This window comes from Panthera leo, chromosome F3, assembly GCF_018350215.1.
Source record: "Panthera leo isolate Ple1 chromosome F3, P.leo_Ple1_pat1.1, whole genome shotgun sequence".
In the NCBI taxonomy this organism is placed as follows: domain Eukaryota; kingdom Metazoa; phylum Chordata; class Mammalia; order Carnivora; family Felidae; genus Panthera; species Panthera leo.
Window position 1 is genome coordinate 56,506,451 of NC_056696.1, and position 14,748 is coordinate 56,521,198.

The 14,748-nt window shown below is 33.6% G+C and overlaps 1 protein-coding gene across 1 annotated transcript in view; it reads left to right on the forward strand.

Annotated features, from left to right (window-relative positions):
• Nucleotides 1-14,748, forward strand: part of LYPLAL1 (lysophospholipase like 1) — a 38,436-nt gene that overhangs the window by 5,318 nt on the left and 18,370 nt on the right. Inside the window, exon 2 of the mRNA XM_042925544.1 lies at nucleotides 283-382. Within this exon, the coding sequence (XP_042781478.1) occupies nucleotides 283-382 (100 nt within the window). The remainder of the gene's footprint in view (nucleotides 1-282; nucleotides 383-14,748) is intronic.

A 14,748-nucleotide genomic window follows, 5' to 3' on the forward strand; every position in this document is an offset into this window, starting at 1 on the left:
GTATTTGTTGCTGTTGTACCCTTAAACAAAGGAGAAACTTAAAACTCATAAAGTGATCAGTGCTGAAGTTACGAGTAAAGTAATCTAAATTATTTTTGGCTGTTTATACCTGACCAGTTAATTCATGTTGATAAATTGGTTTCTGTGCAGTTATTTTTATTTATGGAAATTTTTTTTTATTCCCTGTTCCAGCCTCTGTGTGATATGAGAGTTATAGACTGCTTTTAAATACACTGTGTTGTCAGAATGTTTTATCTTAACCTAGATTTTGTGATCCATCAGGTGATTCTGGACAAGGATTGAGAACATGGATCAAGCAGGTTTTAAATCAAGATTTAACATTCCAGCACATAAAAATTATTTATCCAACAGCTCCTCCCAGGTATGCAGTAATTTATCTCACTGCCCAGTATAACTGTAGCATAAAATGTATATAAATAGATGTACCAGCTAAATGTTCTTTAAACTTAATTGTGTATTTGAATTGGGGTACTTTTTTTCCAGAACTTTTTATTTTTTCAGTTTTATGATTCAGCCAAGTTTTGCTAGATGAATAACTTTTTGCCTTTTTGTAAAGCATTCCCTGAAGCTTTTAACTTAAACTTTGTCCTAAAGAATAGTCTGCTGAACTCAGCTTCCTCTAACCCTGCAGATTGCTGTCTTTCAGATTCTCTTTTTACCCAAAAAAGAAACTCCAAAAGAACCTTTTTTTTTTACTCCAAAAGAAACTCCAAGAAGCATAAACTTTCTAATAATTTAGTTATGCCACAATTGATAAACTCTGGAAAAAGGTTTTGTGGCATTGTTTCTACACTTAAAAATTTTTGGAAATAATATTAAGCTTTTTGAATCAGTAAACCACAATAGGAATGTGGAATTGGCTACTTACTAAATAGATTATGCAACCTATAGATGTGTTTAACAAAATGCAGAGTCATGAGATTGATATAGTTTTGAAGTCAAACCGCTTTTTATAATTATTAAATTAGCATCTCCATAAGCTTTTATCCTGAGCACATGCTTTAAACTGGGGTTTCCAAATACTTTTTTGGGTAAGCAAAATAATGTGCTGAGCTGTACAATCCACTAATTTCTCATTATCTGTTCTTGGTTTATTCTTATTAATGACACTGTGTGCTTATGCAAATGTGATTTTTATTTTTCTATTAACTTAATATTAATGAGAATCAGAACCAGAAGTTCAAGGACCCTTTTGAATGCAATTAAGGTTTTACTTACCTTAGTTGATAGAATTGAAAATGGTAGAACAAAATAATGATAATTTTGTCATAAAATTTAAGAGTCAAAAAAAGTTATTTTAATATAATTTTAGGAGAGTTTAGTAGTTTGGTAGGGCAAATGAAAGGCCTAATGACCAGGGCGCCTGGGTGGCTCAGTTGTTTGAGCATCCTACTCTTGATTTCAGCTCAGGTCATGATCTCACATTTGTGAGATCAAGCCCCGCATCGGGCTCTGAACTGACAGCACAAAGTGTGCTTGGGATTCTCTCTCTCTCCCTCACTCTCCCTCAAAATGAATAAACATTAAAAAAAAAAAAAGAAGAAGACCTAATGACCAAGAGGTTATTTTTGTGCTGTAAGTTGAATGTTTTTGAAATGTCAGAAGAGCTTTGTTATTTGCTATTGGTTTGTAGTGAAGTTGGGAAGAAGAAAGACAATGGTATTCCTACAGAGACAGAAAAGATAAGTTCATTTCAGCCTAAATATAAGCATAATTAATAAAATTGAATGGAAGATCATTGGAAACAGATTCTAGAGTCAGTACTTTTCAGTTTATGAATTTACATCATCACCAGTTTTGATATATGTTTACAGATAAGTGTATCTCAGACTTTAGGCTGGAGATAGTTCTAAGAATACAACAATCTAAGTATTGTTTGTGGGTGCTGTTGTGTTTAAGTAAAATCTAAAATCACTGAAATATTTCACTGAATTCATAATAACTTTTTGGTATTATGTATCTTAATAGTCAGTACATATTTGGACAGATCATCAAACATTTTAGACCATGCTAACCATGAAATGTAATAGGAGTTACAAATGTAAATTTAAATTTTCTTGATACCACATTAAGAAAAGAAAAAAAGAAATAAGTAAATTAATTTTAATAACATATTTTAGTCAACCCATTATATCCAGAATATTATCATTTCAACACATAATGTATATAAAATTATTAAAGTGATAATTTGCATTATTTTATTCATTCTAAATCTTTCAAATCTGGTGTGTATTTTACATGTGTAACACATCTCAATTTGAATACTGATAAATTTACATTAAATAATTGACTCAAAGAAAATAAAAACACTAATTTGAGAAGATATATGTGCTTCTATGTTTATTATTGCAACATTATTTACAAGTCAAGATATGGAAACAACCCAAGTGCCATCAATAGATCAGTGGATAAAGATGTGGTGTGTATGTGTGTACACACACACACACACACACACACACACACACACAACCAGGAATATTACTCAGCCATAAAAAAGAATGAAATCATGCCATTTGCAACAACGTGGATGGACCTAGAGGGTATTATGCTAAGTGAAATAAGTCAGAGAAAGACAAATACCATATGATTTCACTTACATGTAGAATATAAAAAACAAACGGGGTGCCTGGGTGGCCCAGTCAGTTGACTGATATCAGCACAGATTGTAACGATCTCATGGTCGTGGGATTGAGCCCAGTGTTGGGATTTGTGCTGAACATGGAACCTGGTTGGGATTCTCTCCCCCTGTCCCTCCCCCACAATATGTCCCACGTTTCTGCACACATGCTTTCTTTCTCTCTCTCTCTCTCAAAATAAATAAATAAACATTAAAAAAAAAAGAACAAAGAAACCAAAAAACAGACTCTTAAATACAGAGGGGAGGTGGGTGGAGGGTCTGTGCCATAGATAAATGGGATTAAAAGGTACTAATTTCCAGTTATAAAATAAATAAGTCACAGAGATGAAAAGTACAACATAGGGAATATAGCCAATAATGTAATAACATTTAATGACAGATGGTGACCGCACTTACCATGAGTAATGTATAGAATTGTTGAATCATGTTGCGTTCCTGAAATGGATATAACACTGTATGTTAGTTATACTTAAATAAAACATTATATTAAATAAACGTAAAAGTTCAGTAACTGGTTACACTAGCTACATTTTTAAATGCTCTTTAGGTATATGTGTCTAGGAGCTACCATTTTGGACAATGTAATTTTAGACTTTCAAAAGGAGTTCCCATACGTTTATAGTATGCTAAGGGCAACTGTTCTAGATCAATTCATCGTTTTTACCTAAATTTCTCATGACTGACAGTTCTTGAACTTGTAAGATTTCTTTTTTTTTAATGATGAGGTGATTTAAATTATTCATTCTCAAGCAAGGATGACTGTCCCTCAGAGAACATTTGCGATGCTGGGAGACGTTTTTTGGTGGTCACAGCTGGCGGGAGGAGCAGCATAGGAGGCTACTGGCATCTCCTGGGTAGAGGCCAGGGTTACTGCTATACACCTTCTACTGCGTGCGACAGCCCCCATGACAGTGCATTAGCCAGCCCCAAATGTCAGGGGTGCCTAGGTTGAGAAACCCTGCTTTAAATTACACCTCTGTCCCACTTAGACTAGATGGTTAGTATCCTGGTTCTCTGTTAGGAAAAAAAATAATGTTGCAGTGTGATCAGCTGTTGATATTTTAGGAAAACAAACATCTGAGGTACTTAAAGTATGAATGGCATCATTGTCTTTGAATCAATACAAAAAGAAGTTGAGATTGTACCTAAGAACAGGTCTTTATGTACTAGGCTTTCTTTATTTTTAGATTTAATTACTCAAGGTCAGAAACATTAAATACAAAATTCCACTTTTCTTCAAAATTTACCCTTGATTGAGAGCATGGAATTGTGAAGTTTTGCTTCCTTGTTTTCACTAGTTCTAGGATTCCTAAGATGAAGAAATAAAAACCTCACAATTAAATACAATTTGCAATTTCCTATTAAGGAATTAAGGAGCTTTTCAAACAATTTTCAGAAAGAATATATATGTCTGCATTGTGGAGTATTACATTTCAGACCCCTATTCATGATTAGAGGTATCAAATTAAACAGTGAAGTGAGACATATATAGTTAAGGATAGTAATGCCATTTAATTTGCAATCAATTTAAAAATCAAGTAAGTTTGTAAAATATGTTTATTGCTTTCAATCATGAATACCAGCACTCTCAACCAACCTAGCGAAGTTATTTTGTTTAAATATTTGGCAAGTTGTACATTCTGTAGCTCTGCTGTATTTCATTGGTCCTTTTCCATATTGGAAATCCAATGTCACATGATCAAGGACTACCAATGGCTCCAAACCTTTTGACTTTGTGATCTTCTAAATGTTGGAAGGGCTCTCATAACAAGCAAGTATTACAAGCAAGAACTGGTTCAATATTTTATCATATTAGAAAATCTGTTTCAACATTACTGTGAAATCATTTTTCTTTTAGTCTGTAATAGTGCAGATATCAGCAAGTTTTAATTCTAGTTGTCTCAGAAACCCAGAGCAATTAGAAACTTTATTCGTTTTAATAAATTTTATTTTTAATTTTAAAGCATGAACCACATCTCTGTTGACTGAGGATTTTGCAATCTGAGTTCATCTTACATCTTATTGCAGTTTTGGTTGGTGCCATTTTCCTTCTGTTTTAATGTATTTCAAGATTATTTTTACTCAAGTACATAGGTATTAAAGGCATTGTATTGAGGTAGTTAAGACATCAGATAGTGTTTACAATTCAATAATATTTTATTATCTTGTTGTATTGGAATTGGTGATGATGCTTTCTTAGTTTCATGGTGAATTAAAATGTAATACATTTTAAGGGTTTTCATACTTTTAGGCTTACTCTTCTGTCACACGAATTATCATTTCTTAGTTTTTTCCCATGAAATTATATTTGGTAGTTATGTATTCTCTCCTATTCACAATCTGGCCTCTTTTTGGTATCCCTTTTCCACACTGTTCAGAATGTCCAGCCATAATGCCCTTAGATATTAGGACTATTAGTGGTGATTGTGTATAAATATAGTTAATAAAAATTTGTCCTAGAGGAACATTTTGGCCTTAAAGCCAATTCCTTTTTGTTTAGGGGATTAATTCTCCTAAATTGTATTCTAAGAATAGACAGTTTGCATCATTACCAGCAGTGTATCAGGATACCCATTTCAACTAACACTTGCAAGCATTCATTTATTTTAAAAACAGATTCTAATTTTATTACTGAGAGTCTCTAACGGTTAACAGCTATCCAATAAACAGTGCTTTCAATATCACTAATTCAGCTTAGCTGTTTACTCACCTAATGTGTTTAGATAAGAAGAGAGCTATGTGATTTTTTTTCCCTTGTACACTTAAAATTCTTTTTTTTTCTCTTTATTTTTTTAAGTTTATTTATTTTGAGAGAGAGAGAAAGAGAGAGCAAGCACGAGCAAGGTGGAGCAGAGAGGAAGAGAGAGAATCCCAAGCAGGCTCTGTGCTGTCAGTGCAGAGCCCAGTGCAAGGCTGGATCTCATGAACCACAAGGTCATGACCTGAGCTGAAATGAAGAATCAGAGGCTCCATCAACTGAGCCACCCAGGTGCCCCGCAACTCAGAATTCTTTAAATATTTTTTCTTGATCACAAAATTGTTGTCTTTACAATGATATCTACTTTATAATTTAACAGCCTCTTAAAAGGTAACAAACTAAAAAGAAAAACATAGAGAAGTATCAAAACAGGAACAGAGTACTAATCTGTCAATTGATTCTGAGGTTCATTAATGGATATAAGCTTTGGAAATATATGTATAGTCACATTTATGTGTTATTCATTTTTTGTGCCATTTATATTTAAATGCATTACATATAAATAAAAGTAAAGGTTATGTTACATTGAGTGACAAAAACAGTAATAAGTAAACAATAAATCTGCTTGTTATTCCTTCTGATTACTTTGAATTAACATTCTGATATGTGCTATATACAATGTGGAATCTTTGAGAAACCAGTACTTCGGTTAAGGAGGAAAAGTGAAGACTTTTAGAAATATGTCATCTAGTGGTGCCTGGGTGGCTCAGTCAGTTAAGCATCTGACTTTGGCTCAGGTCATGATCTCGTGGTTCATGAGTTCGAGCCCCACGTCGGGCACTGTGCTGACAGCTCACGGAGCCTGGAGCCTGCTTCGGAATCTGTGACTCCCCCTCTCTCTTTGTCCCCTCCCCATCTCATGCTCTGTCTCTCAAAAAGTAAATAAACGTTAACAAAATTTAAAAAAAATATATGTCATCTAATTCCTATTTAAAGTAAAATTGTTAAGGCTGTCAATGAAGAATTCATCAGTTCTGGGTCTTAATTTTCACAGGTCTAAAATGAACAGATTGGATTAGACTCTAAAATCCCTTACAGTCATTAACTTTTTGAATTTTAGTTCCCTTCAGATTTTATGCAGTGTAGGTAAGAACCAGTAATGTAATACTCAGATTTTTTGCTGCAGTGTTAGACCAGTAGGTCAGAGAACTATCCAAAATAAGTAGCCTATTAAGGATAGATGGAATTACTGTGGTACAGTAGTTAAGAATCTGATCTCTGGATTAGGCAGACCTATGTTTGAATCTAGATTTCTCTATTTAATGCTCTAAGATCTTGAGCAAGGTATTTCACTTCTCTAATGGTGTCCCAGTTTCCTGAAGTGCAAAATGGAGGTCATAATTGTATCTACCTCAAGGAGTCATTGTGAGAATATATAATGTTATTGAATATGTATGTAAATTTCTCAACATGATGTCTGACATAAAATAAGCACTCAATAAATGTTATTAATAGTAGTCTATGATATCCTTGTGGCAGGATGTAGAAATATTATCCAAAGAATTAATTACTGATAGTCCTTGAAGAAATTTTCCAGACGTATGTTTCTGGGTTATATTTTCAAGGACTATTTGAGTTAGTTTTATTTTCATACACGTGAGTATTATTTTCATACTGTTCAAATTTCCAGGTGATGTAAAGCTGAGAAAAATAATATATTGAATAACAAAGTAGAGATCTGAAATGATCTGATAGTCTAGAATAGAGTCAGCAAACTACAGCCTGTGGGTTAAATATGGCCAACCCCCTATTTTTATAAATAATGTTTTATTGGGATACAGCCACACTCTCATTAACACGTTGTCGCTGGTTACTTTTGTACTATAAAGCAGAGTACAGTAGTTGCCAAAGAGACTATATGATCCACAGAGCCTAAGGTATTTACTCTATGGCTTTTACAGGAAAAGTTTGCTGACCCCTGATCTAAAGGAATAGCTTTCAGAATTTTTTATTTTTTTTAATTAAAAAAATTGTTTAATGTTTATTCTTGAGAGAGACAGAGCATGAGCAGGGAGGCGCAGAGAGAGGGGGAGACACAGAATCTGAAGCAGGCTTCAGGCTCTGAGCTGTCAGCACAGAGCCTGATGCGGGGCTTGAACCCATGAACCGGGAGATCATGACCTAAGCTGAAGTCAAGACACTCAACTGACTGAGCCATCCAGGCACCCCTCAGAATTTTTAAACCCCAACTCACAATAGGTTATATATTTGACTTGATCCTGTACCTACATTTCAGCAATTAAAGTCTTACAGATGCTAGAGTGTGGAGTTGCCAGAATTATTTACCAAATATAGAAACAATATCTGGGACATACTTATACTGAAAAAGTATTTATTGTTTATCTGAAATTAAAATTTAATTAGTGTCCTGTATTTTATCTGCAACTCCATCTGGTTGTTCCCCCCTGAGAGTTTGATTTAATTGGTTTGGGATGTGGCCAAAGCAGAAAGATTTTTAAAAGCTTCATTTCTGATTCTCGTATGCAGCCAAAGGTGAGATCCACTGGTCTAGCAATCATAAAAGTCTGAACAAGGTCACTGTGGGGGAAATGTAACACAAGCAGTCAATTCAAGAGAAATCCACAGAGCAGAGACTGGGAAATATTGAAAATTAGGGGAAGGGAGAAGGTGGTGATGTGAAGGTAGAGAATCTATGAGAAAATTGTAGAGATTGAACATGTAAATGTGTTTTGTTTGGGGCATTTTAAATTTAGCATACTAGCCTGCTGTTCATGAGTTAGCACCCATTTAGAAGGATTTTTTTTAAACTCTACAGTTAAATTGAAAATTGGAAGTCTAAACTGATGATAAGAATCATCTGGGCAGTTATTAAAATGTGGATTTGTAGGTTATGACCTTTTAGATTCGGATTGAGTAGGTAGGAGATAGAGATCGTAATTTGCATTTTAAAGAGCACTACTTTTGATGAGGTAGATTTAAAGTGTGTACCAGCCATCTGTACTCAAGTGTACTATCATATTTGTGGGGAAAAGAAAGATTATAGAATCTTCCTCCCCACTTCTGAAGACTGAAGCAAATTTTTGGGTGTGACCTGATTCTCTGTAGTTTTTCTGCATCAGAATTTGAAAGCTATTACTTTGGAAAATGTAGGTTAAATTGAAATGGATTTTTAAAAACAGTTTTGCAGGACATAACTTTTTAAAATATCTTTCTTACTTACGTGCCTGAGATTATTTGAGATACTAATTTTTTTTAAGTTTTGAAAAAATCACTAATTGAAAGAAAGTAAAAGGAGGGGAAAAGACAGCTGAATACACAATAAACGTTGGGAAGGTTACATACTATATTATTATTAAAGTATACTTCAAGACATTATCAGTTATAAAAATGAACATTTATAAGCGAAAAGTAGCTATTAAGGAGGAAGACAAATCCTGCATGGGCATGTACTTAATAATATTGTTTATAACTGACAGAACTAAAGGAAGAAGTAGATTAATCTACAATCTTGGTTGCAGATTTTAATACCCATTCTTCAGGATCTAATAACAACTTAGAAAAATAATGGCTAAGTGGATATAAAATTTAATTAGTACTATAACCACCTTGAACATTGACATTATAGAACTCCACAAAAATGCTCGTAGGATAGTCACCAAGAGATTATATGGAAGACCATAATATAAGTACCAATAAGTATCAAAAGACTGAAATTGTACAGAATATTTTCTGTGACAGGAATGGGATGGAATTAGAAATCAGCAGCAATAAGATAACTATAATACCCCAAAACATTTGAATATTAACAAAATTGCTAAATATGAAATGAAATAAAGGATATCAATATAAATTCTGAAGGCAATGAAAGGAATTATCCTGAATAACTTTATGGCAGTAAAGTTGAACAATTAGAGAAAAGATACAAGTTCCATGAAAAACACAAATAATCAAAACTGAAACAAAAAGTCTGAATACTCTCATAAAAAAAAATTGAATTCATTATTAGAACCTTCACACAAGAAAACTTCAGGTCCAGATAATTCCACTAATAAATTTTATTGAACAATTGAAGGAAAAATAACACAAACTCAGGAAATGGGAACATTTTGTAACACATATTAAAAGACCATTATAGCTCTGATAACAAAACTTTACAAATATGTTAAAGAAAAGAAAACTACAAATCAATATCCCTCATGAACATAGAGGATTCCTTAATTTAACTTAACTTAAAATAACACTAGCAAATCAAATTCAGCTACATATAAAATGGATAATACATTATGACCAGGTGGGGTTTATCCCAGGAACATTTGAAAATCCATCAGTGTAATCACTGTGTTAACAAAATGAAAGATTAAAAAACTGTGTTTATCTTAAAGGATACAGAAAAAACATGTAACCAATTCATAAAGAAAACCCTTAGCTAATTAGGCAAAGAATGAAATTTCCTCAACATAATAAAAGGTGCATAGAAAAACTCTTGCAACAAACATCATACTTAATGATGAAATACTGAATCCTTCCCCTCTAAGATTACACAGGAAGGAGGTCCTTGATTCTGTTCAACATTGTATGGGTGTTCAAACATGTACAATAAGGCCAGACAATGAAATAAAAAGAATAAAGGTTGAGAGAGAAAAGTAACACTACCTTTATTCTCAGATAATATGGCTGTTTACACAAACATCACAAAGAATCTAGATAACTACTAGAAATAAGTGAATTTGAGAAGACAGTAGGATGCAAAAGCAAGATACTAAGATAAACTGTATTTTTATGTACTCACAACAAACAATATTATAATATGTATTTTTTTACCTTTTTATTACTTTTAACCAATCCGTATTTAAAGTGGGTTTCCCACAGACATCATGTTTTTGAGCTTTGTTTTTTCTCTCTAACCAATGTGATAGTTTCTGTCTTTTAAGCGATTTGTTTAGACCATTTACATTTAATGTAATGATAATGTTTGAATTTAAGTCTATAGCTTTTGTTCCTCTTCTCCCCTGTGCTATCTTCTTTATAGATAATTTGAATTATTTTAATATTCCATTTTATTTATCTATTTTTATTTTTCCTGATTGCTCTAGGGATTGCAAAATACATACCAAACTTCACCTGGTTAGATTCTTACCACTTTATATGAAATGCAGGGAGCTTACAACCATATAGTTTCCTTTATCTCTCCTGCTTGTTATGCCTGTCATATGTATTTCATTTATGTACATTGAAAACTCTATCAAAACATGGTTATAATTTTTGTTTTCAACAGTGATGCATATTTTAAAGAGCTTGAGAGGAGAACAATAGTCTATTATATTTACCAAGTTGTGGTCTATTACAGCATGTCAGTATGTTTTGATTAAATTGTAAATTGCCATTTGACTATAACATAGTCCTTCTCCTCAACCCTATTTAATAGATGTTTTTAATCAGCTAAGTTAGGGGCATATTAAGTAAAAGTCAGCAATTAACTTGCTGTGTTGATTTAAATGGAAAATATTGCTTCATTTTTTTTTCATTATTAATTTGGACTCTGTTTAATTGAAGTGCTCAATAAAGATTTTTGTTTCTGTAACATACTTTAGTTGTATTTGTAATTAGAGGTTTTCTTGGTTTGGGGCTTACTATTAGAATTTCCATCTTAAAAATAATAGCAATTTTTTAACAAGCCAATTAATGACTTATATGATGATATAAATTGCTCTTGGTGTTTTGAAAAATTCTAAAAGTAATAAGATTTGCATAGTGCTTCTACTTTTTGATTACTATTTTTCCAATGAAGTGTATGTTTATATTTTTTATTAAATGTATTCCAAAACTAGTACTTTTGATTTAGGTGTAGATAACAGTAGATTGATTTTTACTCTATCACTTGGGATTCGATTCCTGTCTGAAGCCCAGTATGAAGATCACTCTCCTGATACCAGGAGATATGTACTTGAAGTACACTTTACTAATAAGGAACCCTACTCAAAACAGCTATTTTGAAGAAATAGTTTTACTTCTTTGGTAATTATTTTCAACAGTACATTTAAATACCCATTAGTATGTAAAAACTTTTTCTTAGAAACTCTTTTTTTTTTTTTTTAAGCAGCTAAAGAAAAATTTGACCTTTTACTAGAAATTTCAATATGGATTTTACAAGAATTAAAGTTAAAAGATATTCAGAGAAAAATAAACTGATTTTAGGTATTCTCTTATTTCTAGCTGACCCACATTATACCCTAGTGTCACAAATGATTATTGACATTCATCATTCAACAAATGCTTGTTCTTAGCACTGAGGGGATTGCTGTGGAAAAGATAAATGGAAAATAAAAGAGCAACTAAATCTATAAATTTCAAATAGTGATAAATTCTGTTAAGACCATTAAATAGGATAATGGGATAGAGGGAGAGAGTGTGTGTGTGTGTGTGTGTTGTAGGGTAGAGGGGAGGTACACTTTAAATTGTAGGGTCAAAGAAGGCTTCCCTAAGGAGGGGACATTTGAGCTGAGACCTAAATGATCATTGGGAGCCCACTGTGCAGAAATGGGGCACAGAGTGTTCCAGGTAGAGGGAATATCAGATGCAAAGCCTCTGGATCAATAATGAGGCTGTCCTTTCAGAAGAAAACTCAGAGGGAAATGTGACTGGTCCCGGTGATCCTGGTGATTGCTGCGGAAGTGCTATGGCATGACACATAGGAAGACAGGACCAGGCAATGTTATCTTAAAGGTTAAATGAATGACCTTCTTTTTTTTTTTTTTAATTTTTTTAATGTTTATTTTTGAGACAGAGAGAGACAGAACATGAATGGGGGAGGGTCAGAGAGGGAGGGAGACATAGAATCTCAAACAGGCTCCAGGCTCTGAGCTGTGAGCACAGAGCCTGACGTGGGGCTCGAACTCATGAACCGCGACATCATAACCTGAGCCGAAGTCGGACGTTTAACCGACTGAGCCACCCAGGCGCCCATGAATGACCTTTTGATTTTATGACTTTTAGAGACCACGGATCAAAACAGAACTTGGTATCAAGCTGAATGTCAGCTCTTTCATTTTTTAACTTTGGACATTTTATTCCAGCTTCATACGTTACCAATGTGTTTGATTGATTGATTGATTGATTGAAGGGCCACACAGATGTTCTTTGCCGAGCATATGTATTTATTGTGGTAATGTCTGAGCTGTCTTATACCAGCTAATAAAGTGATTTATTTGAGGGAAAAGGTGAATGAGTATAACATATGTGCCAGTTTGTTTAGCTGTTTTAGAAAACAATCTCTTATGCTTTATTTAAAAGTTACTCTAACATTAATAGAAGTATGCATTTTTAATAACGTTTTCTTAACAAAAAAGTTCTAAATTATTATTTATCTCATTAAATTTTCCCAATTATCTCCTTCAAACAAATTGCAATTTTCTTAGAGAATTGGGAGAATAAAAAAACGACTGTATTGGTGAAATTTACATTGGGAGTCCTCCTCCATGGAGCATCTATCTCTGATTAAGGAAGGCCCTGTCAAAGAGAAAAAGTTAAGTGAGTGTCATTTTTTTCTGTTAATGGCTGAGTTCCCAGAATGATTCAGATTTTAGCCTATGATATCATCCTTATTTAAGTATTTAGACAGACAAATAAATACTTAGAGAAACAGCAGAATAAAATGAAAAGGGAAGTAGAAATAATTCCAAAGAGTAACAGTCTAACTCAAGCTTTAAAGTGACTGTTGTGTATTCAGTTTTCATTCAGAACACTGATTTCAATGACAAATTGAATACAGTTTGGGATTTCATTTTGTCTTACACTGACATTAATACTAGTAGAAACCACCTGCTTTCATTTTCAGAGTACTTTAAGAAAGTTATTCTTAAATAACAGAAAGGGATTCTGGGAGGTGGGAGGCTTGAATGCTTTCTGTGTTCTCTCCCCTTCTGATTCCAATTTATTTACCTCTCTTGAGCCAAGCAGCTTCTGAGGTCAGAAGGCCTGCAGAATGAGGGCGGAGGTAGGTTCTATTGGAGTGCTAGTAGAAATGTGATGGAAAACTTTATCTCCTGTGCACCCATTGAAAGCTTGGAGAACAATGCAGGAGAAACCCTATATGAATGTGGCAATTCCTGGGAAGAGCTCAGTCTGCAAAAATCTTCCCTTATCTCAGATTTATGTCATCAGGTGTTAATTCCCATAGAATACTGCAATATTAATTAAAATCCCACAAGGACTTTTAAGGAGTATTTGAAATCATTTTAAAAATTACTAAATATTTGATTAATTTCTTAGATAAGTGAGAAAGAATGGATGCCTGAGAAGAGGCAGGGCAAGTCTGAAAAGGAGACTGGTTTTGATGATGCTAGAGAGTGACTGCAGTACTCAACTTCAGAACATCCTATAAAGCCACTTCAATACACTCAATAGGATCCTAACACAGGATGGGTGAATACATCAGTAGAACAAAATAGAGCCTTTCTCCACCAGGGTTCTTCACCTGAATCACAAAGCACAGGAAATGGTTTCAGTTACTGTTTTCTTGATTTCCCCAAGGATAATACAGAACTAGTACCATTCCAGATCCACTGGAGAGAAGTCCATTTATTATATATAGTACGCGTTAGACATCAGGACTTAACTCTCACAGAACCTAGTTTGAGAGATTAGATAAGTCAGAACTATAAAATTAAATATATGGAAAAAATGGAATTTCACCTTTGTGAAAGATGTTTTTTCTTCTTTTAGGAGTAGTACAGATGCAGTTGATTATCCATATGGGAGAAAATGAACTTGAACTCTTTTTTTTTTTTTTAACGTTTATTTATTTTTTTGAGACAGAGAGACAGAGCATGAACGGAGGAGGGTCAGAGAGAGAGAGAGAGGGAGACACAGAATCCGAAACAGGCTCCAGGCTCTGAGCTGTCGGCACAGAGCCTGACGCGGGGCTCGAACTCACAGACTGTGAGATCATGAACTGAGCCAAGTCGGAAGCTTAACCGACTGAGCCACCCAGGCGCCCCAAACTTGAACTCTTATGACACTTCATATATGAAATAAATTCCAGGAAATTTCAAGACTTAAATATAAAAGTGAAAACGAAAATCATAGAAGAAAATTTTGAATTCCATATGTAAACATGTATGGATTAGAAAAGAGCCCTCTTAAATCAGGAGACCTATAAATTTTAGTTGTTTTTTTTTTGTTTTTTAAGGACAGACTATATCAAATGCAGTTACTTTTATCTGATTTTTAAAAAGACACCATAAATACATAATGTCAATATGTAAAAATAGATGTTAAAAAATACTTCAAGTACAAATGACAACTATTTAAGTGTCAATTATAGACCAAGTGCTCTTCTAAACTAATAAAATCTAAACCACGGTAGAAAAAA